Genomic DNA, 23,322 nt, shown 5'->3' on the forward strand with positions numbered 1-23,322 from the left:
GGTATGTTATTATCATAGATGGTCTACGTAAATGGCATTTTACGCAACCAAATTAACAACTAACTGAAGTTTGTAATGTGTAACTGACGTATTAGGTCTCTCTCTATATATATAATTTCAAATTTATAATAAAAATTATGTTTATATTTATTAAAAAATACATTCATTGTTCAGTTTAGCATTGCCAAATTTTATTCAAAATGCTACTAAAGGTATTTACAGTCTGACATCTTCTGTTACTTGATTAGATCTTTTTGTGTGGAAAGTTAAGACATTAATGGCCGAGATGTGCTGCATTTGGCACCATCAGCCATGCTGGATTGGAAAGAGCAACACTTAACTGAGTAGAATAGAAATCAGGATAGTGGTGTATACAAGATTGCAGTGGTCTGAAAATGATTTATATCAAACATATTTGTAAAAAGCGCTTAACTTAACAGTCTGAGTGTGCACTCAGTCCATTTCATCCATGAATTTAATCTAATTTTATTAAGAGCTCAGAAAAAACAGCTTATATGTTATTATACTTAGGTTATAATGCTATATGTCTGTCAGTAATTTGCACACAGAAATAAATTCAGATGGTAGAAAGTAGAAAGAAAATCTGTATCCCAGCAAATCCCAGCAAACTGGGCCTGGGTTTCTTGACAATATAATACTGTATTTTATAAATACTACTTATAATGCATTCAGTTAACAATTTGTAATGCATTATAAACATCTATCTATCTATCTATCTATCTATCTAGATAGATAGATAGACAGATTATAGGACATTATTATAGGACATTAGAAAGTGTTAACTTCTTTTTTTAAAGATTATTACTATGATTTGTTTAAAATCATTTCAATCATTTTTATCATTTGTCATTTTTGGTGATTGTTGTTTTGACTGATTTTGACTCGTCCACAAAAAAAGTTTCTGTAGTTAAATCTAACATATTAAAAGTTTCTGTAGTTAAATCTAACATACTAAAAGTTTCTGCAGTTAAATCTAACATACCAAAAGTTTCTGTAGTTAAATCTAACATACTAAAGGTTTCTGTAGGTAAATCCAGCATAATAAAATTTCTGTAGTTAAATCTAACATACTAAAAGTTTTTGTAGTTAAATCTAACATACTAAAGCTTTCTGTAGGTAAATCTAGCATAATAAAATTTCTGTAGTTAAATCTAACATATTTAAAGTTTTTGTAGTTAAATCTAACATACTAAAAGTTTTTGTAGCTAAATCTAACATACTAAAAGTTTCTGTAGTTAAATCTAACATACTAAAAGTTTTTGTAGCTAAATCTAACATACTAAAAGTTTCTGTAGTTAAATCTAACATACTAAAAGTTTTTGTAGCTAAATCTAACATACTAAAAGTTTCTGTAGTTAAATCTAACATACTAAAAGTTTTTGTAGCTAAATCTAACATACTAAAAGTTTCTGTAGTTAAATCTAACATACTAAAAGTTTTTGTAGTTAAATCTAACATACGAAAATAGTTTCTGTCCCTCCATTTGGTCCCACTGGAGGAACACTTCATGTACAACATCAATAATTTTAAGTAGATCCACCTTAGAAACCTAGAAACTTTAACCACCAAAAGAGCCCTCAGGGAATATTTTAAAGAATTACATCTTGAAATTAAGAGCAAATCCCAAATGCGGCCAGATAATTAGAAAATAAATGTTATAATCCTATTTTATGTCTTGACTACATGTTTACTCCAAAGAGCCTATGATGTATTATGGCTGTAAAATATTGTTTATTAAACTCTATGTCAATATTGAACAAATAACCCTCTTAACAAATCCCAAATGTTTTATTGTGTCCTGTGAGTATTGCTATCAATCTCAGATGCTCAGATGAGTGTTTCTGTGGGCGTTTTAATGAATGCCGGCATTTGCAAATGGAAACAAATGGAAATTTTGGTTAAACGCTTTTGATCCCTAACAGTCTTTTTCATGTCACATCAAAGGTTTAGCAATGGATGATTTCATGCAAATGTGAACTGTTGCATGGAAAATCAACACTGTGAGCACAGGAAAATAAATTGCCTTTTAAATTTGCTTGTTTAATTCTATGTTCAATGTCATTTATTCTTAGTTTATGGTTAATTCCTATTTTACTTGTTATGTTCCTCAACAACTAACCACACACCCGTCTGATAGTTAGAGGACTGCTTCAGACGCTCAAAAAAGTCACATCTATTATATCCTCAGATTATCCTCAGATTATTAGATTACCGTGTTCCCTTAGGAATGTATCATCTGAAAAAACAAATACCTTTAAAGCTTCACCTTGCGTTAATTCAAGACTCTTCAGTATTACATTTGGACCTTTTCTATAAAGGGTTTGTTGAAACTTTGTAGTCCTCTTAAACACTATTCCATTATAGGTTACGAAAAATGTACATTTTATTCTTTCACAACATTCACTCAACTCTGTTACCCTAAACACATTCACCCCTATGAAATATTTGGAGTAAGTTCCATGTTCAACAGGAAGTTGCATCATCTAAATTTCCTAAAAATCATGGGAAGAAGCAAATTCTCTCATGCTTTTTTCCATTATTTTCAGTAAAAGACAAGGTCACTGTGAAAGTACAAGCCTGTTACCCAAATTATAGATTGAAAGTAAATTTATTAAAAGATATATTTTAAGTAAATCATTAGTATGTCATTAGCAATGTTCATGCTATAAGAATGGATGCTGGTTAATCACATTTTCATGTTAACTCTATGCTAAAAAAACTCAACTCTGTTACTAATTTAAGAGAAAAGGGAGCTTTTGTCAAAAAGAAACCTTGTAGCACCTTGAAAGATTGGTGCCTGAAATGGGTTATCACATTTCTGAATGGTTAAATGCATGATTTTAAATTAAATGTTGGAAAAATACTTTAAAAAAGAAATAATGTTTCCTGAAATATGCAGGAATACAATTACAGTACCATATTTTGTCCCTTAAATGCTCTTAAATCTGAAGATATAGTAGATCAGAGTTTGCAGGATTTAAGATGAGGAAGCACATACTGTATTTGACTAAATGTTGTCTGCATGGACTATTAATATTCTCGTTTGTTGTTTGCTATCCGAAGCCCTCCTGATCCTCCTGCTGTGTTCAGCTGGTTCTGGTCTGGAGCTCAGCCCCAGCACGAAAGAGATCATCCTGACCACTAATGCCTCAATCTCCATCATCTGTTCCGGCTGGGCGCCTGTCTCCTGGCGCTACAAAAGAGATGAGAAACAACCTGTGTTCAGAACAGAGAACCGATCCCTCACCTCTAGCGTTCTCCACCTTGAGAATGTGACATGGAGACACACAGGAGTGTACGTGTGCACTGAGGATGGTTCTGAGGAGAGCAGGGAGGTGGCTATCTATGTGCCAGGTGAGAAGCAAAGCATTTGCACATACAATGATGATACACAAATGATATTACATAAAAAAACATTTAATTAAATATAAAGCTTTCTCTAAGAAGAAACAGTGTTAAATAATATATTCTTGTATAAGATGAGATCTTGGAATTATACATGGTTACATATGATGTACTAGGCATGTCCTGAAGACTTTCCAGTAGTGAAAAACTTTACAAAGTGCCAACAGCAAAGACTCCTTCCTGTTGTTTATCCTTAAATAATATAATAATATATTTTGCAGCTTCCTTACTCTAGAATAAACTTCTGCCCCACCCACTGCCCGATACAGCCAATGTCTAGCCCTTTATCCATGATTTTATGCAGCCTTTAATACATGTTATATTTACCAGATAGAGATTTTAAAGGTAGCAGTTTATGTTTATATCGATCTGATGGATAATTTGAAGAAACTAAGATGGATAAATCTTTTCTAACAAGACTTTAACATAAGAGACAAGGTAAATAAATCTTACGTAGGAGGACAAGATAGAATAGTCATAGTCAAGAAGGTTGAGTAAAAGGTTTAAGTATCATTTTGGAGAAATCAGGAGCTGATTTCTTATAGAGCATGATGTACTGTATATGGGATTTTAACCTGTGACATTTAGTGTGATGCAGGTGTCTAGAGCTTATCTCTCCAGAGGCTTGCTTATTTGCTTTTTTGCTGCATATCTAAGCATTTGGGGGATTTTCCACATCTTTCTCCCCAATTTGGTCCCTAATTTCCACCCAACTATCCAGCTCTTTCCTATCATGTGACAGTTTCTAATCAGAGAGGGTGAAGGTTAACACATGTTTCCTTTGAGACATGGGAAGCCAGCCAACTGCATCTTTCTAAACTGCTGCTCATGCTCTCGTCTGCCCTCTTCCGCAAACATGAGCTCACGGACATCTGTGATTGGCTAGTGTTGCTGTGATTGATAGGAAGAGAGAGAGAGCATGCCATCCCTCCCACCCAGAGAGCAAGGCCAGTTTTACTCCCTTGGCTCCAGGTCACGGATGGCAGTGGCATCATCGGGATTTGAACTTGCGATCTCCTGATGATAAGCCGAACACTTTTCCGTTGTGCGACACTTTTATTTTCATCATATAATCTCTGTCACGTACACACAGTTCTTTGACCCTACTGCTCAATTCTTTGAAGTCCATGTGTGGTTTCTTGTCTTCAGCAGAATTGATGGTTGCAAGTCTTTAACAAGTCTTTGACACCTCTTTGACCTCTTCATTCACCCTGCGTTCTTCACTTCCTGTCATTTTGCAACTTCATACTGATCAAAGACTTGAACTGTCCCCACTAATCTCATATAAAAATAAGAATTTAACAACACTGTGTTACTAATGCTATTAATACATTGGCTGTCAATCAAAAGTGTCATTAACCTATTTAGCACATTTGACGTTTTTCAGTTTGCTGGAAACCTTTACAGCAGTTGATACTATTGATGAGCATTAGCACTACATTTCTTTTTATACAGCATACAACATTATTTTGATACAAAAATGTCCCGTCCTTCTGATCCCTCTTTTCAGACCCGGAGGAGTGGTTTTTGGAGAATGACTATCTTGCAATCACTAAGACAAGCGATGAAGGGACAGTCCCTTGTCTGGTGACAGACCCAAAAATAAACGTTACGCTCCATGAAAAAGACACTGAAAGCCTAGTGACCGGCAAGTACATACCCACCAGAGGCTTTACAGGAATACTGGAAGACAAGATTTACAAATGCAGAGGAGAATACAACGGAGAGGAAAAGTGGTCCCATTTATTCTACGTCTTCAGCATCTTAGGTAGGTGCCTATGGCAGGAAAAAATATATGATAACTGTTTACTTGTTCAGTGTTCATAGGGCTACCTGACACCTTCATAAGCCCTTCACAACATCTTACATAAATCAACACAAAGAGTTATAAACACTTTGTCCAACATGCATCAACTGCAAAAACTGCTTTTGTCAATTTCGATGTCAAGTTGAGCCAGCTGACATAGATATGACACTTTCCAGGCTGACTTAAGAATGTTATGACAACTGACTTTGTACCTCAATGTACCTATTGAATGTCAAAGTCACATAATAGTTTGGGTTCCGAGAAAATATACTTATATATTTTATATAATATATAATAGAGTATTGTATAGAGTAGTATATATAATAATATGCAATATAGTATATATAATATACAAATAGCTCTGTTATTAAGGGGCTATGATGATGCCATAAGTGTTTGAAAAATCTTTTGAACAGTTAAATTAAACTTACTTGTCTTATATGCATAACTCATAAATGACTTAGCAGATACGTCTTATCTGTCATTTATATTAATTAAATTCTTAGAAATAGAAAAATTAAACTTCATTTACTTAAGGGCCAGATAAAAAAAACATAATTGTCATTACAGTGTTATGTCTTTTCCATAAGTATGCATAAAAATTCCTATTAGCAGAATTATTTCACTGACAAATGAGAAGTGCATTGAACTACAAAATCAGTCATCATGATATTCAATACTAAGTCATCCTGGAACGTGTCGTAGCACAATCTTATGTCAACCTGTTATTTGACTCATTTGGTGTTTTCACATAAATTGGTCTCTATGACAACTGAACACTATTGGAATAAACCATTATATGCTTATGGATTCTCTAGGGTTATATCAGGTAACCTTATGAACACTGTCATTTAGTTAATTGTAACCTGGTTAATTATCAAATAAAATAAAACTTTGTATCTGTTCTGCATTTTTAGTATCTTATTTAGGTGTCTAGGGCAGAAAGGGACACTTTATGAGAACGTATGGAGCACTTGAAGCAGAGCATGTTAACGAATTTACCTTTCAGGTCACTGAATTGTATCCCTGATTGACATATTGTCCTCTATGTAGAGTGTAAATGGTCTATGTTCTATTTAAATAACAAGGCTATGGGCGGTGAATATGTGCAGGAGCTATTGAGTAGATAAACAATGGTAATTACACTATGTTATAATAGAAATATTACAGTAAGTATAGTATATGCAAGTATTAGTCATAAATATATGTAAGAGACATGCACATTGTATATACAACGGTACCCAGATTATCCACAGAAATTACACAAAGTATATACAGATAATATACAGATATATAAAAATAAATGGTCATAGATTAGAGGTAAAGTCAGACTCTTATTCCAGACCTCCTTAAAAAATGAGCACAATGATGAGATTTAGCAAAAAGTGCACACTACACTATCTTAGCAAATCTGCTTTTTAGTTCTTCCAAATGTAGCAGGTCATGAATACCTTCTATCCCTGGTGGAGAAAAAAACGCTTGATCTGCAGACATCTTCACATGTGTACAACATCTGTCCACTTTGTTTCCCGTCATTTCTTTTGTATCAGTGTTCCCCTTCCATTTATAAACACACAAGTTGTAGCACACAGTCTCCAAACAATGCCTGTATTATGTGACTCTGTATCTCTTGTTCACATGGCCATAGTTCCTGAGGCGCTGGACGCCCACATCAATGCCTCGAAGACGGTGCTGAAACAAGGCGAGCCGCTCAGCGTCAACTGCACGGCCCACGGAGTTGAGCTTGTCTTCTTCTCCTGGGAGTTACCGAACAAAGACGTGAGTGGGCCGAAAAATAAACTGCCCCATCTAGTTTTCTTCCAACTCCATGACCCCTCGAGAGAAAATTCAACAGCCCAAATTACCTCAAGATGTGCTGCCACACCTTATCCCTGAGAATCTTTTATAGATAACACATTTTTTATTAAAGATTTAAATCTGCTGAAGAAGGACAGGAAGACAGAGGAGTGGAGGAGGATGCTGAGAAGGAAGTAACTAAATGCTGGAGGCTATGCTAGGATTTGCACTGGTCAACATTATTAACATTGTTCTTACAAACAGGAAGTTGTCAAGCCATTAACATAGCATGTATTGTGGGATTGTGGGTCTTTGATGGTTATCAGAAAACATCAGCCACATTTCATATATGATCAAAGCGTTGTGCTTTTTAGTATGCTGTGTCTCTTAGAAGAATGCATGTATTATGTGGCTCTAAAGTGGTGCATAAAGTGCATTGAGAATTGTGTTCAATTAGATTCCTGTTGTTTTGTAAATCCAGTTTATTGGTTAAAGTGTTTTCAGACTTCAGTAATACCCATTAATGTCCATTTGCTATTTTAATCATTCACCAGACATCTGTTTTAGACCTCTTTTTTACTTTTTACTCAGTAGACTAGATCTCCAGGTCTTGAACAACAACTTAGTGACGCTACCATTTAATTAAAGGGGATGTCACACCCTTAAGTAAAATTTGCAAACCTCATCCCCTTCAAACAGTGATTTACACATCAAGTAGCACTGGATGTCATCTAGGTTATAAACATTATAGCCATGTTTATAATGCATTTATACATTGTTAACAGAGTGCACAAGTTACAGAGTGCACATAAAATCACCAATATCACCAATGAGTATAGATTATTAATAAAGTTCTTGTCAAGTCAAAGAGGTGTCAGCTCTAAGTGACATACGTTTTAAAAAGAAACATTTAGTGAATCAATAGCATTTCCAATTTTAACAGGCCCAAAACTATACTATATATAGATTTAGAGTACTACAAAAATGGTTGTGTAGTATGATTTCACTGATAATTACTGTGGTTTAATTCATCAAGGCAGGTTTCATACTGCAATACGCCAAGGTATTGGTGATATAATGTGTTATGAAAGCTACTTAAAATGCAACATGTTAATAATCTGCAGTATATAAGTCTAATGCATGTTTATTAATAATTAGAACAATGTGTATATTGTCTTATGAATGCATTATAACATGATATGAATGTATTCTTTGTTTATTATAAATAAGACCTTAATAGAAAGTGTCACCTAGATTAGTTGCAACATTATATGTTGAAATTCTTTATAAAAAAAGAGAATTAACCAGCGGATATTGTTATAAGCATGTACTATATAAGCATGTACATGGTATTATATTTGTAGACAGGATAGCTAGTCAGCATGGCTTTTCCTGTGCTAGGTTTTTGGTTTAATTTTTAGGTTTAGTTTTTAGTTAGTTTAGGTTTAATTTGACTGTGAATGAAGGTATTGGTGGTGTTTTGCCTTTCATATTCACAGACAAAACACTGATAGATCGACATTATTCATTATGGCAAACAGTACAATGAAAAACCTTTTTACATTGACTCATAAAGAAGTAGTTTATATGAGCTCCTAACACAAGTAGAGTAGCTTTCATTCGTCAGTGCGTAAACCCAAATTCTTTCAATTCTCTAGCCTCTAGGCACAACACAGCAATGCTCACTAGTTTGCCAATTTCCCATAATGCTTAGCTATACATAACTATTGAACCAATTTTTAGCTGGTGATTCCTCTTGACATCTTGGTTACCTGTTTAACCTCAGGTTGGAGATGTGGAAGTCTTGACAGATATAATCCCAGCGACCATGAGCATGCGCTCCTTCCTGAACATATCCCAAACCACTCTGGAACACTCTGGACAGTACGTCTGCCACGCACAAGAGAGCGTGGGCAATCAACGTACTTCTCTTAGTATCAACATCACTGTGCTGGGTAAGTGCCAACGACGACTTTCATACACAACCTCACACTGCAGCATTTTGCTTTCCATGCTAAAGGATGTAGAGGTTTTGTTGTGCTGTGTTGTATCAGTTTCATGTCCAACACATAAATTATGAATATATAAAGATCAACGATAAGCATATATAAAGATCAAAGATAACCAAGCATAACCAAAGATAAAGAGATATGAGGAATCACATAAGTATTAAAAGCAATGAAAATACATTATAAATAGTTAAATAGCTGTTTGTAAAAAAAAATAAAAAATCCAGCCTGTCACCTTCTTTATGCATCACAATGAAGAACTATTAAAAGAGACAACCACAGTATACTGTACCTTTCAAAAGTACAGATGAAATACCTACAAACTTCCCAGATATAAAGAGCTGAAATTCAATGATAATACAGCATAAGCTAGTCATTAGCAGGGTGATGTTAGCTAACTCAGTGAACCTCAATAGAGATGGTGCTAGTAGCACCATGGAGCAGTTACTTAATTTAGCTAAATAATCCACCAAATATAGAGAAATATAAATATTTGTGTGACTTTTTTTTTTTTTTTTTTGCATCGTCTATAGTATTATATGCATTATAACTTGCAAAGTATTTCTCTCAGGATATTTAAACCATAAACACTTTTTACAATTCGAATACATAAATATCATTCAATCACTTCAAGCCAGTACATCTGATAGTGCTGCACAATTTCCAACAGGACATGACTTGTTTGTGCAGCAGTTAGCAAGTTAGCTGTGGCACAAATGTACTTTGTCAGCTAGATCGACATTTAGATGATTATGTTGTAAAGGGTATTTCAAGGTCATTTTTATAAGATCTAGACATAGATATCATGTTAACATTTTAAAATTATTTCCCAAAAGACTAAACTGCCAAAGTCAACATCATGTCAGCTCTGCCAAATTGTCAGTGCTGAAACTGCATTTAATTTCTGATGAAAAAAACATATGGAAAATGAGAACATGGAAAATGAGAAAAATAACTCATTTGACAACTTTGTTACCTCAGTTTATTCCCTCTTTTTTTGGAAGAAGTCGAAAAACAAATATTTTCACATCTGTCTCCTCGCTTGAGCAAGGATCATGAAAAGATTTTTTTTTTTTACTCTGTGTTTTTCTGTTGAAAACTTTTCCACCACAAACCCATTCACCACCCATGTTTAGAGGTGAATTTGGTGATTAGACAGCTGAAATTTATTAATTTATTTATATAAATTATAATAGTTAATATTAATATTAATATTAATGTAATTAATAAAAGTATGGGGAAATTTAATTCTAACAAAATAAGATCTTTTCCAAGAAATGTGAATTAATCAGAGAATAACTAACTCCACTCCTCCACCCAAAAAAATAAAAAAATCTCTCCACACATTCCCTCCACACAGCCTTTAACCAAATAAACATATTTTGTCAAATTGGTTTTTAGAGGTGAGATCAGACATTAGACAGCTGGTTTCTTTGTTTCTTTCTATTTTCTTTCTCTTCTGAGACATTATAATGGTTAATATTAATATTGCTGAAAGTAATACATGTGTCTGGGGAAATTAGTCAGAATAAAGGTTGCTATTCACTTTAACAAAAAAAAAAGAAAGAGAAGTAGAAGTTAAGGTTGACTTTATATCCAAGCTGCTAAAGTAGATTTCAGTACAGTAACGTAGTATTTCTGTATTTACAAACTGGGTGTAAATGTTTGTAACTGACTTGTGATGTCAATCATAACTCATTAAATTAAACCTACATCAACAGCTTCATTTAAACGACAAGTTGAATCAGCCCTTCAGTTTTTAAACAAATGCTGGCTTTCACAGCTTACCCTTTACTCAAAGATTCAGCTGTAGAGCAAATCACAGACGTGAATGTTGACATTCTTTTGAAATGAGGTGTGTTATTTTTAAGCAGCCACCATTTCAACCACACAAGCTGGACTGCTGCACATACTGCGGTGCATTTAACTCCTTCCCTGTATCCTTGTATCCCCCTCCTCCAAACACACTGAGTGTCTATACGAGGAAGGAAAGAGCTGACTGGAACCAATCGTAGCTGAATAGGTGGCTTTGTGAGAGCACCAGTGCTTCTGCAGCACACATGCAGCTTTACGTAGACGTAATATGCTTCGCAAAGTGCATTACAGTCACCTGCTGAAAGTGATAATGAACTCAGCTGCTTTTAGGTGTGAATTATGCATGGAACACACACACACACACACACACACACACACAAAGAGCATGGATGATCCAAGTATTTGTAAGGTGCATGAATAATAAAGCAGAGTGGTGATGTTACTAATCTACTGTTAGTACTAACAATGTTTACTTTGTGTTTACATATATATAAACTTTCATATATATATATATATATATACAGTACTGTGAAAAGTCTTAGGCACATGCAAAGAAATGCCGTAGAGCAAAGATGCCTTCAAAAATAATGAAACTAAATGTTTCTACATTAAAAAATACTATAAAGAGCAGTAAACAGTAATAAATGAAACAAAGTCAATATTTGGTGTAACGATCCTTTGCTTTTAAAAAAATTAGTAGTCTCAGGTACAGTTTGTGCAGTTTTATAAGGAAATGAGCTGTAAGTGTTACTGAGCATCTTGCAGAACCAGCCACAGTTCTTCTGGAGACTTTGACTGTCGACTCGCTTCTTATTTTTGCAGCAAAACCCAGCAGCCTTCATTATGTTCCTTTGTCTGAAAAGTGTCTCTTATGTAATATGCTGCTTTCTTTACTGACATACAAACATTTTTCTGTAACATTTAATTTTGTGCTGGAAAACTAATGTTTGGAAATCTAAAATGTTTTTGTACTGAATCAATAATGTAGAAGTCATAAAATAAAAATCTATAACAAAGTTTATACTAAAACAAAATAGGGTGCCTAAGACTTTTGCACAGTACTGTATATGTATGTATATGTGTATATATATATATATATATATATATATATACACACACACATATACATATATATATATTCAGTTAAAGTGGTTTTATGTATGTATATGTGTATATATATATATACACACACACATATACATATATATATATTCAGTTAAAGTGGTTTTCTGTATGTATATGTGTATATATATATATATATACACACACATATACATATATATATATTCAGTTAAAGTGGTTTTAACACATACAGTTAAAGTGGTTTGAGTCATTATCTGATTCATTATATTCTTAATTTCATGGGAAAATCTCTTTAAACCAAGCACATATTCTATAATTGAATTGGTGTCTTTGTGTTTCCAAATATTTGCAAATAGTTTCCTTACAAATAATTTGAACACATGTCAGAGCTTCACAGAGAGCTCATTTCCATCTCCGGTGCTGGTGTAAGATCCGTTCTGCATTCTGGAGGATTTGTTTACTTCTGGCTATTTTTTTACCACTCAAAGCCAAATCATCCATCATATATACATATAAAGTCAAACTGATATCTCTTTATTTAGAAATTAAAACAGGAATATATCGTGAAAATAAAGCATTGATGAGTTACAAACAGATTTCGATTTTGCAAACTATACCAAGAAACAGTGACATTTTTACTTACAGTCTTTTTCTTTTCTTTTTTTTTGTTGTAATAATTCCTGTTTATTTCCTAATCTAAACACTACAGTTTCAGGCTGATGATTTGGCACAAACACAACATGACCTATTCCACTCTTCCCACCATCACGTTAAAAAGAGTACAAAACTGAAATGGAATCCAAAAAAGAACTGTGTTGTAACAAAACGGTGTTGTAAAAGGAGAAATATGACATGGCATTGATGTTGATATGTCAGTTTAATGAAGCAGGGTTCAGCTAAGGCATTAGTGACTAACAGAGAAAAACAGAAGCTTACATAAGTCTAAAATCTACATTTCTGTCTTTGTATAAACTCCTCAAGTCTCAAATTATTACTCAGTCATTCATCTTAAAGCATATTATTCAGTAATGATAACCTGATGAGTAACTAGAGTTAAAATAATAGGAAAGAGGATGAAGTCATGAGAGAGAGGACTGTAAGTCCAAAGCCATCTAGAGATGATGTAAATGCTGCACACAGCATGAGTGGAATACTGATGAATTGTGTCTTGTTTTTCAGAGAGAGGTTTTGTCGAGCTGAGCTCATTTCTAAACCCTAATGTCTCAGCATTGCTGCATGAGAACGTGGAGCTGAGGGTGGAGGTGGAGGCATACCCCAAGCCTCACATCCGCTGGAGCAAAGATGGAGCCATGATCAATGGAGACAACGTCATCAACACGAGACAGGAACAAGAGACTAGGTAATGAAATGAGTCGAAGGAATGACAGAAGGAACAGTTTATTTGAATGTACGCTTACTATGTGTACGTCTCGCTGCTGTAGGTACGTCAGCACATTAACTCTAGTGAGAATCCGCCTAGAGCAGAAAGGCTATTACACTGTTCATGTCGCCAATGAGGATGATTCCAAAGAGATGACCTTTGACCTAGTGGTTAAAGGTGAGAAAGTTGGCCACCTACCTCCTGTCCATAAATGACTACCCAAATCTGAGACTATTTATCCTTTTTTTATTCATGTAGAAATAAATCTTTCTGAAGATCTTCCTTCTGTGTTCAGTTCCCCCTCAGATAACCGAACTTTCAGATCATCACCTGCCGGAGAAGAAGCACGCTGTCACCTGTGTGGCAGAGGGAGTCCCATCCCCCAATATCCAGTGGTTCAGCTGTGACAGCATTCACAAGTGTGTACACACTCATTACCATCGCAATCATCCTCATCAACACTGCCAGTCCTATTAGTTTATCATTATTAGCATCAGGTCAAAAGCATTTCATTCATCCAGGCCACAGAATACTGTTATTAAAGAATACTCCAACTTTTGTTATGTATACTACATGTGTAGCATATGTTCAATTACCATGGACAATAATTTCAACACATTTCCCTGCTCTGAAAAAAAGAAGGTAAAAAACATTTAATTAAAATTCAGTTATAATGTAAATTTAAGGGCACTTGTTGAATTCTGGCAAAAAAAAAAACGTGACTATATAATTTAAATACACAATTGTTATAGTCTAACTATAAAGATCACATGTATTTTTTTATCAAACTTTTCAGCACTACAGTATAGTAAAAACTAATTGTGATGATAATTGACATTTCCTGAAGGTTTATGGTATTAGTGTTCCCTCAGACCCACAATTATTACCACAAAATCTTCTTTCTGGAAAGGTAGTACCATGTGTGAAAAATTATCCAGATTTCATTTACAAACACCTTAGAAGATTTAATGAAAGTGTTCTACAAAAATGTTTAATGTAACCACTTAACAACTGCCCTTAGACCTCCATTATAAGTGAGTTTTAAGTAAACAGGCTCTCTGTTCTTTTCGGAATACATTTAAATGTGTGTAAATTATTTCATGAACCATTCACACATACACAACAGGTGTGGTGGAAAGACAAAAAGATTCTTAATCCTGAAAGATGCTGAAGTATTCCTTTAATTTTAGAATTACTAGATAATTATTTCTCTTTTCTGTCACAGTGCTGTTGAATTCTCAAATCTGATTGGTCAGAAGGTGTTGATTAATTTTCTATAACAGCAATTCTGACAGTAGTTCTGGCTGCAAGACAGATTAACTAATTAATGCTTTTGTTTTAATTCTAATACCTTGTAGTTTCTCTAGTAACAGCTTACACAGGCGCTTGTATGGCAGATGCTCCACATAAACAGATAAAAAAAGTGTAATGTAAAGTGGAGTCTCCGCTGTCAGTGGTAAAGCTGTAACTTTAAGTTTTCCGCCATGGGAAAGTCTTCAAGACAGAGCAGTTTGTGGTTTCCAGGAAGATGACAAATTTTGTATCATTAACTTTAAGAGAGACAAAAAAGAGATGCTGATGAAGGGATAACTGTTTATAGCAGCTATATAACATAATGATAACAAGAACTAAATTGTTTCATGGGCATTCCACAAAAATTAAACTCATCTATATTTGGATAAAAGTACGATGTGTCATTCTTTAGTAACTACATTTGTAATCAGTGGTAATTTACTGTGGTATAAGAGGAATAAAGAACTTTGGGGCATGCTGTTGTAGGAAAATAATCAACTTCACGGTGGTAACATTAACTTTGCTTCACGTCAGGCCACATCACACCACTAGACTGTTGATTATTTTCCTATTACATCATACCCGTAGTATTTTATTCCTTACTTATAACTCCAGCACGTATCCAGCAGGACCCTGTTATGCTGTATAAATCTTCGACATGTATCACTTTGAAGAAGTGGTCAACTGCCAGCTTCTTACTCCAAAATATATTGCAGTACATCATTTCACCTTTGGGTGGCCCCCATTCATTAATAATCACTTCAGCTCTAGAGGCCAGGCTCAGCTGTTACACAATGCATTATATATTTTGTAAACCTACATCCTTTATGGCCCACTAATGTGTTTTAATCTGGATAAGAATAGACACAGCATAAGCGGTTCCATTATAGTTGGCCTCGAATATGTCTTATATCATGCTGAAGAGCTTCTGCTCCTGCTAAGCATTAAGTGAGCATGAGTACACTTCTGAAAAAAAATAAATAAATTTCTATGATTTATTCATAAGCTGTAATCTTAATGCACAGTCAGAACTTCAGTGTGGTGATGATGATACTCTCATTTATTGTCGTCGTAATGTGTTTTTTCCCCTTCAGATGCGGCAACAAAAGCACTGTGTGGAGCCCCCTAGTGGCAGATACAGAGAGCATCAACATTGTAAACAACAACACCTATAACGAGAGCCGCAAGATCCACCAGGTGTACAGCCAGGTGACATTTCTCCGTCCTCAGCAGATCACTGTCCGCTGCCAGGCCAGGAACGAGAGAGGAGCTCGGGCACGGGACATCAGACTTGTCACTAGCAGTGAGTGTCCTGGTTTGTTGTGTTACAAACCTAACACATGTCCTGTGCTATAAAACTACATCCATTATGAGTTTTTAAAGGAAGTTATTCTGTCTGAGCTGTTTTTTTTTCAGTTAACACTGAGAAAGTCTGCTGCTTTGAAACCCAGACACAAAATTATTTATATTCTCCTATTCTAACTGTTTATTATAGGTAGATGAATTCAAGACTCAGTTGAAAGATTAGCCAATCATATTCATGTGTGTGCAATATATCCCAGAATAATGTTTTTTAATGTTTTAATTTGCCCTGAGGTTATTTGATATTCACATAATAATAAGTATATGAGTCTGAGGCAGTATATTGACTGGCCTGCTTTCTAAGACATTTTAATTTACAGGTAGAAACAGAGATGATAGATTTGTAGATGCTGGTGCAAGTGCATTTAAACAAATGTAATTATGAAAAGATTACATGATTGCATCTGCAGACAATAAACAGAGTGAACAAACTACAATGGAAAGATATGCTTCTATTAAGCTATTTCCTATTTACAGTACACTGTTCAGATATGAGACTTAAACAATGAGAAGAAACAACAGTTTCAGCATTACAATATCCAGCTTTTCATCAATGAAATTTAGACCCGTGGACTCCCAGAAGGGTCCACACTTAAATTCCACATTCTTGTTTGTACTCAATCATTCAGATTTAGCTCAAGTCAAATCTAATTACAAGCCCATACTGAACCATCAGCTAATGCAGCTCCAAGAGACAGGATAAAGAGTCCCATAGTGCCAAGCCTTGCAAAGGCTATGATAGAAGAGGAAAAACCATTCCAATGCTGAAAAACAGACCACCAAAATGAATAAAAGGTCTGGTTTGTTTTAGTTTTCCTCAAAAAACGTGCAATGATATTCAAGCGTGTTTAAATAGCCCCGGTGTGTGTACAAGCAGTGGCTCTTCTACACAAATGCATGGTACTCAACAGAAAGACTAAATGAGCTAATAAAGATTTATGATTGGGTATTCTGATGCACATTTACCAATTACATCATGCCAATAAATCCCATTACCTATATTTTAACACAATTATGATTTATTCAATATTATTTGCTATTTTTAGCTTGTTAAAGTATGGTGCTCAAATTTACACACACTCTGACCAGATTTGGGTTCAGTTATACAGATTCGCTAAAGATGAATTTGCTGAATAGGGAAATTCAGGTTGGAATTTGTGTATGCTTGATTTATGGCCTGATTTGACCATGCACAACTTTGATAAATAATATGTGTGTCTTTGTCTTTTCAGCTCTGTTCTCACAGGTGGCTGTTCTGGCTGCGGTTCTTGCACTAGTTGTCATAGCCATCATTTTTATCATCATCCTAATCGCAGTGTGGAGGAAGGTCAGTGACATCTCAGCTTTATACTTACACATGGATTGTTTTAATTGCCATTTAAACTTGCAAACAAGGCTTGCTAAATGGCCTTTCTCCACTTACTTTGCTTATAACTTTAAAAGTGTTCTTGGCATAAGCATATAGTAATATGTATTACACGGCTTCTGGGTTCATTTGCACTGCCTAAGCTTTCAGACTGTGATGTCATCAGTGTTTCTAATATTCTGATTATTATATTTTTAACTGCTATATAAAAACATTAATAATTCACCAAGTTTCCAACACCTGAACAAGCACTCCCTTGTAAACTTAAAAAAAAAAAAAAACGAAAATTGGATCTACACTAAACAATTAATATAATAATAATAATAATAATAATAATAATAATAATAATAATAAATGCAAAAATGAATATAAATTAGATTTCTATTGTGAGAATTTGTGTTAGTGCTTGCAGTTTGAAGGTCATAATCTTTCATAATTTGCACTATAACTATGAAACTAAAGCAAAACTTAAATTAAAATATCCAAATTAAAACCTACAAATAAGAACCAGATAAATTTTCAGGAAAACACAACAATATAGAAATAAACACTATATTATTAACGCAAAATATGCGTTTGTGTTTGTGTGTGATCTCTGCAGAAGCCGCGTTATGAGATCAGATGGAAGGTGATTGAGTCTGTGAGTCAGGATGGACATGAGTACATCTACGTGGACCCTGTCCACCTCCCCTATGACCTGGCCTGGGAGATGCCTCGAGACAGCCTTGTCCTCGGTACATGCTAGGACTTTTACAAATTCAAATTCAAAACCTAAATAACTTGACATTTTGTTGTTCATTTGTAGTAACATACTGCAGACCAGAAATATTCCTGGACATAAAAAAAGTGTTAAAAGTGCAGGTTTATGTGATGTAAAAAAAAAGAAAGAAACCAAGATAAATAATGTCAGATTTTTTTCCACCTTTAGTGAACAAAATTCAAGCGAAAAACAAATAAAAACATGTTAAGGGGGAAAAAAGTGTATAAGTGTGCACAATGGGGCATGTGTCTGTGCTCAGAATTAACCAATCACATTCAAACACCTGCCATCAATATAGTGATTCTGATTAACTTCAAATAAAGATCATCAGTTTCTGTAGAATTTTCTTGACATCTTGGTTTCATCCGACTGCTGAAGCCATGGTCTGCTAAAAGCTTACGGCCGTGTTTGAATGTAAAATGAAAGTGACTGTCATGTCTGACTCTCTTTAGGTCGCGTTCTGGGATCAGGGGCGTTTGGCAGAGTGGTAGAGGCAACTGCATATGGACTCACCAATTCCCAGTCTTCTACTAAAGTGGCTGTGAAAATGCTCAAATGTAAAGCACTAAACCCTGTTGATGTATCTAAAACCTCTTCCCTACTACATGCTCAAACAATTAATGCTATGGTGTGTGTGTAATTGTTAATTGGGTCCTGTGGTGTCCTCCAGCAACGGCGCGTAGGAGCGAGACCCAGGCTCTGATGTCCGAGCTGAAGATCATGAGTCACCTGGGTCCACACCTTAACATCGTCAACCTGCTGGGAGCCTGCACCAAACAAGGTAATGTACTGTAAAGTCACTCACATTGATAACACAACTGGTGCTTTATGGAGAGTGAACGCATGCTCATCTCATCACGTGTGAAGGTCCTCTGTACCTGGTGACGGAGTTCTGTCGATACGGAGACCTGGTGGACTACCTTCACAGGAACAAGCAGAGCTTCCTGCAGAACTACGCTAACAAGATCCACCTGGCTAACGGCAGCGACAGCCACATCTGCATCGACTCAGTTGTGCCTTCTGGGAAAGGGTAGGACACTGAAACAACTTGCAATGCTGCTTAAAGGTTTTGGCATCCTTATATACAGAGAAATACAGGAACCAATCAGAACCAATCATATCTACTTATTTTCTTTTTTTAAAAAAAAAAAACAGAACAAAATTATCTTGTATTTTAGATTCTTGAACGTAGCACTAACCACAGAAGTGCATGACTTGACCTTCTCCCAACCAGGTTAACGATAGTCATGATGAATTTCCCACATATTTAACACATCCATCAGCTTGCAAGTAATAAATCTAATGGATAGAAATGTATACATTGTCAACAACGTCTAGTAATTTTCAATTTTTATTTTTAAGAATAAGCCTCTACTATGGTGGCCCACAGGTCAAATAAAAGCTCTATATCAAATGTGTTTACCCAGTCGCATTTCTTTGGTTATCTGGAACCTTACAGTTATTATCATACTCAAATAAGTTAAAATTATGTTAGTTATCTAGCTAATAACAGTGACTAAGCTAAAAATGGTAGTCATTTGGATTTGGGAATAAGTAAAATAACATAGACTGCATTACATTGAATTACTTTCCTTTCTCTGATTTCTTCCAACCTCCTAAAAGCACGCCAGCCTCTGAATTGACTATTCTAAATTTTAAACTGCCGCTAGGTGTGAATGAGTGTGTGACTGTGTGTGCGCATGGTGCTGCAAGGTCTACAGTAAAAAAAAAAATATATAAAAAAAAATCAATACATTTCAAAACATTTCATTGGCTACTATTATTATTATTATTATTATTATTATTATTATTATTATTGTTGTGTAAAGAGTGTTTAGCCATAAGCCATAGGAGCTCTTATGTAATGTTATGTAATATTATGTCCTGTAGCTACGTGTCATTTGGCTCTGAGAGTGACGGTGGTTATATGGACATGAGGAAAGAGGATATGACTGAATATGTGGCCATGCAAGAGCTGACAGACACCATCAAATATGCTGATATCCAGCCATCTCCATATGAGTCACCATATCAGCAGGACATCTACCAGGAACAAGGTAGACACACATCAAGACCAAAGCCATAGTCTAAAGGAATTATACAGTCATTGTAAAAAAGCCAGTGTTTACTAAAGAACGGTACAAGAAGCTATCTCTAAAAGTTAATATTCATTCATAATATACACATCAAGGTTTAGAAATTAGTGCATATTTCAAGATATTTATATCTGAAGTTAGCTCAAGATAAGTGATTTTTTGGACAGTTTTATTGTATCATTAATAGTTTGCATGCATGATAACACAAGTGTGTATGGATAGTTTTTCTATCTTTACAACCAAAAGTAATGAAAAAAACATAGATTTGTGACGATATTCACTGAATTGAACTATACACAGTATTTAAAAAAAAAGTCATTTTTATTCAAACAAAGGCTGAGAATATTATTAAAATAAAGTCATGGTTTATTAAGTATGTATTTTGGCAGCTAGATATTGTTAAATGTCTGGACATGCCAGCCAGCTGTTGAACAGATGTGCCTTTTTAGAGGCTATGTCAGAACAATATAATCCTCTGGTGCTACTGGGAGTGAATTCATGTTATGTTTATTTTATAATGACAAAATGTACTGTATATCAATACAATTGTGTGTGTGTGTGTGTGTGTGTGTGTGTTTCAGGTCACAGAGTGGACCTCTCACTGGTCATCAGTGATTCTCCCATTCTGAGCTACTCTGATCTGGTGGGCTTCAGCTTCCAGGTGGCCAAAGGCATGGAGTTTCTGGCCTCCAAAAATGTACAGTATCAGATGTCTATACAAACGTTGCACAGTTCTCTGGCACATATTTAGACGTATATTATATAGTTTTATATTGGCCTTAGAGAGATAAAGTTGATGAGTAAAGTAAGAAAAGCTTATAGATACCAGTTTAGTATTGTGCAAACTATATGCTTATATATCACACACTTGCCCCAAAGACATCTGTGCATAAATATTATAGTCTGTTTTTTTTTTTTAAATGAATATACACTACAAATCTCTTCTCTCTGGACCTTCCAGTGTGTTCACCGGGACCTGGCGGCTAGGAATGTCTTAATATGTGAGGGAAAACTGGTGAAAATCTGTGACTTTGGGCTGGCCAGAGACATCATGCATGACAACAATTACATCTCCAAAGGCAGCGTGAGTACAACCCTGAAAACAGAATTCTCTAACTGATCTTCAGTCTTTCTTCAGAGGATTTGTATTTTGCATGAACTGCAATAACTATGTTGCATATTAATATTAAGGCTTCTTGAACTTCACCATACAATACTAATTTACATTATACCACAGTGCTGTTAAATTCTTGATTCTGATTGGTCAAAAAGTTTTGAATAATTCTTTATAACAGCAGCTCTGACAGCAGCGCCAGATGTAATACAAATCACAGGTTTATATTAATGTGTTTTTCATGTATATAGTAGCAACTTACACAGATACGTGTATGACTCTCGAGCCACATAATCTGTCTAATCAATAGAATAAAAATGTGCTGTTATTTAATTAAGGAAATTTTTAATTTACAAAGGGTTAGCATGTTATAACAGTCAGAGGTAAAGTATTCCTCCACAGGAGTCTTAAAGAAAGATGCCTTTTGTGCTTTTTGTGTTGCATGTACACTAATTTGGATGCACATTATCATTCACATTGAGTGTTGTTTTGTGTGTGTGTCCTGCAGACGTTCCTGCCGCTGAAGTGGATGGCCCCAGAGAGCATCTTCCATAACCTCTACACCACACTCAGTGATGTCTGGTCTTATGGTATTTTGCTGTGGGAGATATTCACTCTGGGTGAGTTATTGATCATGTGAACCAAAATTAAATCTGGATATGAATAAAATAATTGTTTTATTATCTCATTTGTCCATCTGTGATAAATTAAAAAAATCCCTACTGAATAAAATATTTCATTAATTTGAGATTTTTCCTAAAAATTATTCTTACAGGAGGAACCCCATACCCAGATCTCCCTATGAATGAGCTCTTCTATAACGCTCTTAAGAGAGGCTATCGGATGGCTAAACCCATGCACGCTTCAGAGGAAATGTAGGTCTCATCTGATTTGTTCATTCTGTTTAAATAAATATATTTTATTTCATGTACAGTACTTTAATTCTGAAAAAAACTGCACTTGCCCAAAGAAAAAGGTACAAACTCAAGTTAAATCCAGTACTCTAACTATCTAAACAAACCTTTAGTTATAGGAAAATAACTGTAACTAAACATTTTGTAATGTACACACTGGATCTTACTTTGGGGAAGAAAAATGTACCTGTACGAGTAGATTTATTCTGACACGCGTTAAATGTTCCATGCGAAAACCAAACACATTTCTATTCCAGTTATGAGGTGATGAGGAAGTGCTGGGAAGAGAAGTTTGAGAAGAGGCCGGAGTTCTCCTATCTGGTGCAGGAGATGGGGAACATGCTTACCGAAGGCTATAAAAAGGTTTTTTCTGTTTCCTTGGATTTCACAATGATTCACAAAACTTCCATGTCCACGTTACTCATTGGATGTTCAATGTAGACTAATCTTCCTCTAAATCCGGTCTGTCAGACTGCTGGAAGGCAACAATGACTCTTTTTTTCTCTCTCTCTCTCTCTCTCTCTCTCTCTCTCCAGCGATACTCCCAGGTCAGTGAGAGCTTTCAGAAGAGTGATCATCCAGCCGTGGTACGCAGCAAGCCCAGGGTGCCCTCTCCATTCTTGTGCACACTCCCTCCCTCTTCCCCTTCCACCATTTTCCCACCATCCTCCACACCTAACCATTGCCTAGAGGCTGATCAAGAGATGGCACCAGCACCTTATAATGGTTACATCATCCCTATCCCTGACCCCAAGCCTGAAGAAGAGTGCCAGGAAGTCAGTATGCCAACAGAAAGCCCCTCCAGGTAGGACCAGCTTCCTGTCCAGCACAAAAATGCAGACAAGATTAAACCACTTAAGGCACAGGAAAGATGATGCACCAGTTCCTCATGTGGAGAGATTACTCACATGGGCATGGTTCTCACATGGTGGTTACAGAATTGGGTCGATGTCTCTTTTTTACAAGTTAGACATATAAGCAAATTTCATGACTTAATTCTTCTCCAGCCTGAGAGTTCCCGAAACCCTACTCGTTAAAATCACCACATCTGATGAAAAGTGCTTTTTCTTGTACAATTGTCTTATTCTGAAAACAGAAA

General features: G+C 35.3%; 1 protein-coding gene across 2 annotated transcripts in view; it reads left to right on the forward strand.

The window, feature by feature from the left end:
- The window catches only part of pdgfrb (platelet-derived growth factor receptor, beta polypeptide), a 44,912-nt gene that overhangs the window by 16,980 nt on the left and 4,610 nt on the right, over window positions 1-23,322 (forward strand). For both annotated transcript variants that reach the window (XM_026918918.3, XM_026918919.3), the window contains exons 3-22: window positions 3,085-3,375; window positions 4,937-5,194; window positions 6,882-7,012; window positions 8,817-8,985; window positions 13,117-13,297; window positions 13,380-13,495; window positions 13,614-13,737; window positions 15,706-15,914; window positions 17,206-17,300; window positions 17,941-18,073; window positions 18,552-18,656; window positions 18,770-18,880; window positions 18,967-19,129; window positions 19,990-20,156; window positions 20,777-20,892; window positions 21,157-21,279; window positions 21,818-21,929; window positions 22,085-22,184; window positions 22,481-22,586; window positions 22,760-23,028. In XM_026918918.3, coding sequence (XP_026774719.2) covers window positions 3,085-3,375; window positions 4,937-5,194; window positions 6,882-7,012; window positions 8,817-8,985; window positions 13,117-13,297; window positions 13,380-13,495; window positions 13,614-13,737; window positions 15,706-15,914; window positions 17,206-17,300; window positions 17,941-18,073; window positions 18,552-18,656; window positions 18,770-18,880; window positions 18,967-19,129; window positions 19,990-20,156; window positions 20,777-20,892; window positions 21,157-21,279; window positions 21,818-21,929; window positions 22,085-22,184; window positions 22,481-22,586; window positions 22,760-23,028 — 3,079 coding nt within the window. The remainder of the gene's footprint in view (window positions 1-3,084; window positions 3,376-4,936; window positions 5,195-6,881; window positions 7,013-8,816; window positions 8,986-13,116; window positions 13,298-13,379; window positions 13,496-13,613; window positions 13,738-15,705; window positions 15,915-17,205; window positions 17,301-17,940; window positions 18,074-18,551; window positions 18,657-18,769; window positions 18,881-18,966; window positions 19,130-19,989; window positions 20,157-20,776; window positions 20,893-21,156; window positions 21,280-21,817; window positions 21,930-22,084; window positions 22,185-22,480; window positions 22,587-22,759; window positions 23,029-23,322) is intronic.

This window comes from Pangasianodon hypophthalmus, chromosome 9, assembly GCF_027358585.1.
Source record: "Pangasianodon hypophthalmus isolate fPanHyp1 chromosome 9, fPanHyp1.pri, whole genome shotgun sequence".
NCBI classification, from domain to species: Eukaryota; Metazoa; Chordata; class Actinopteri; order Siluriformes; family Pangasiidae; genus Pangasianodon; species Pangasianodon hypophthalmus.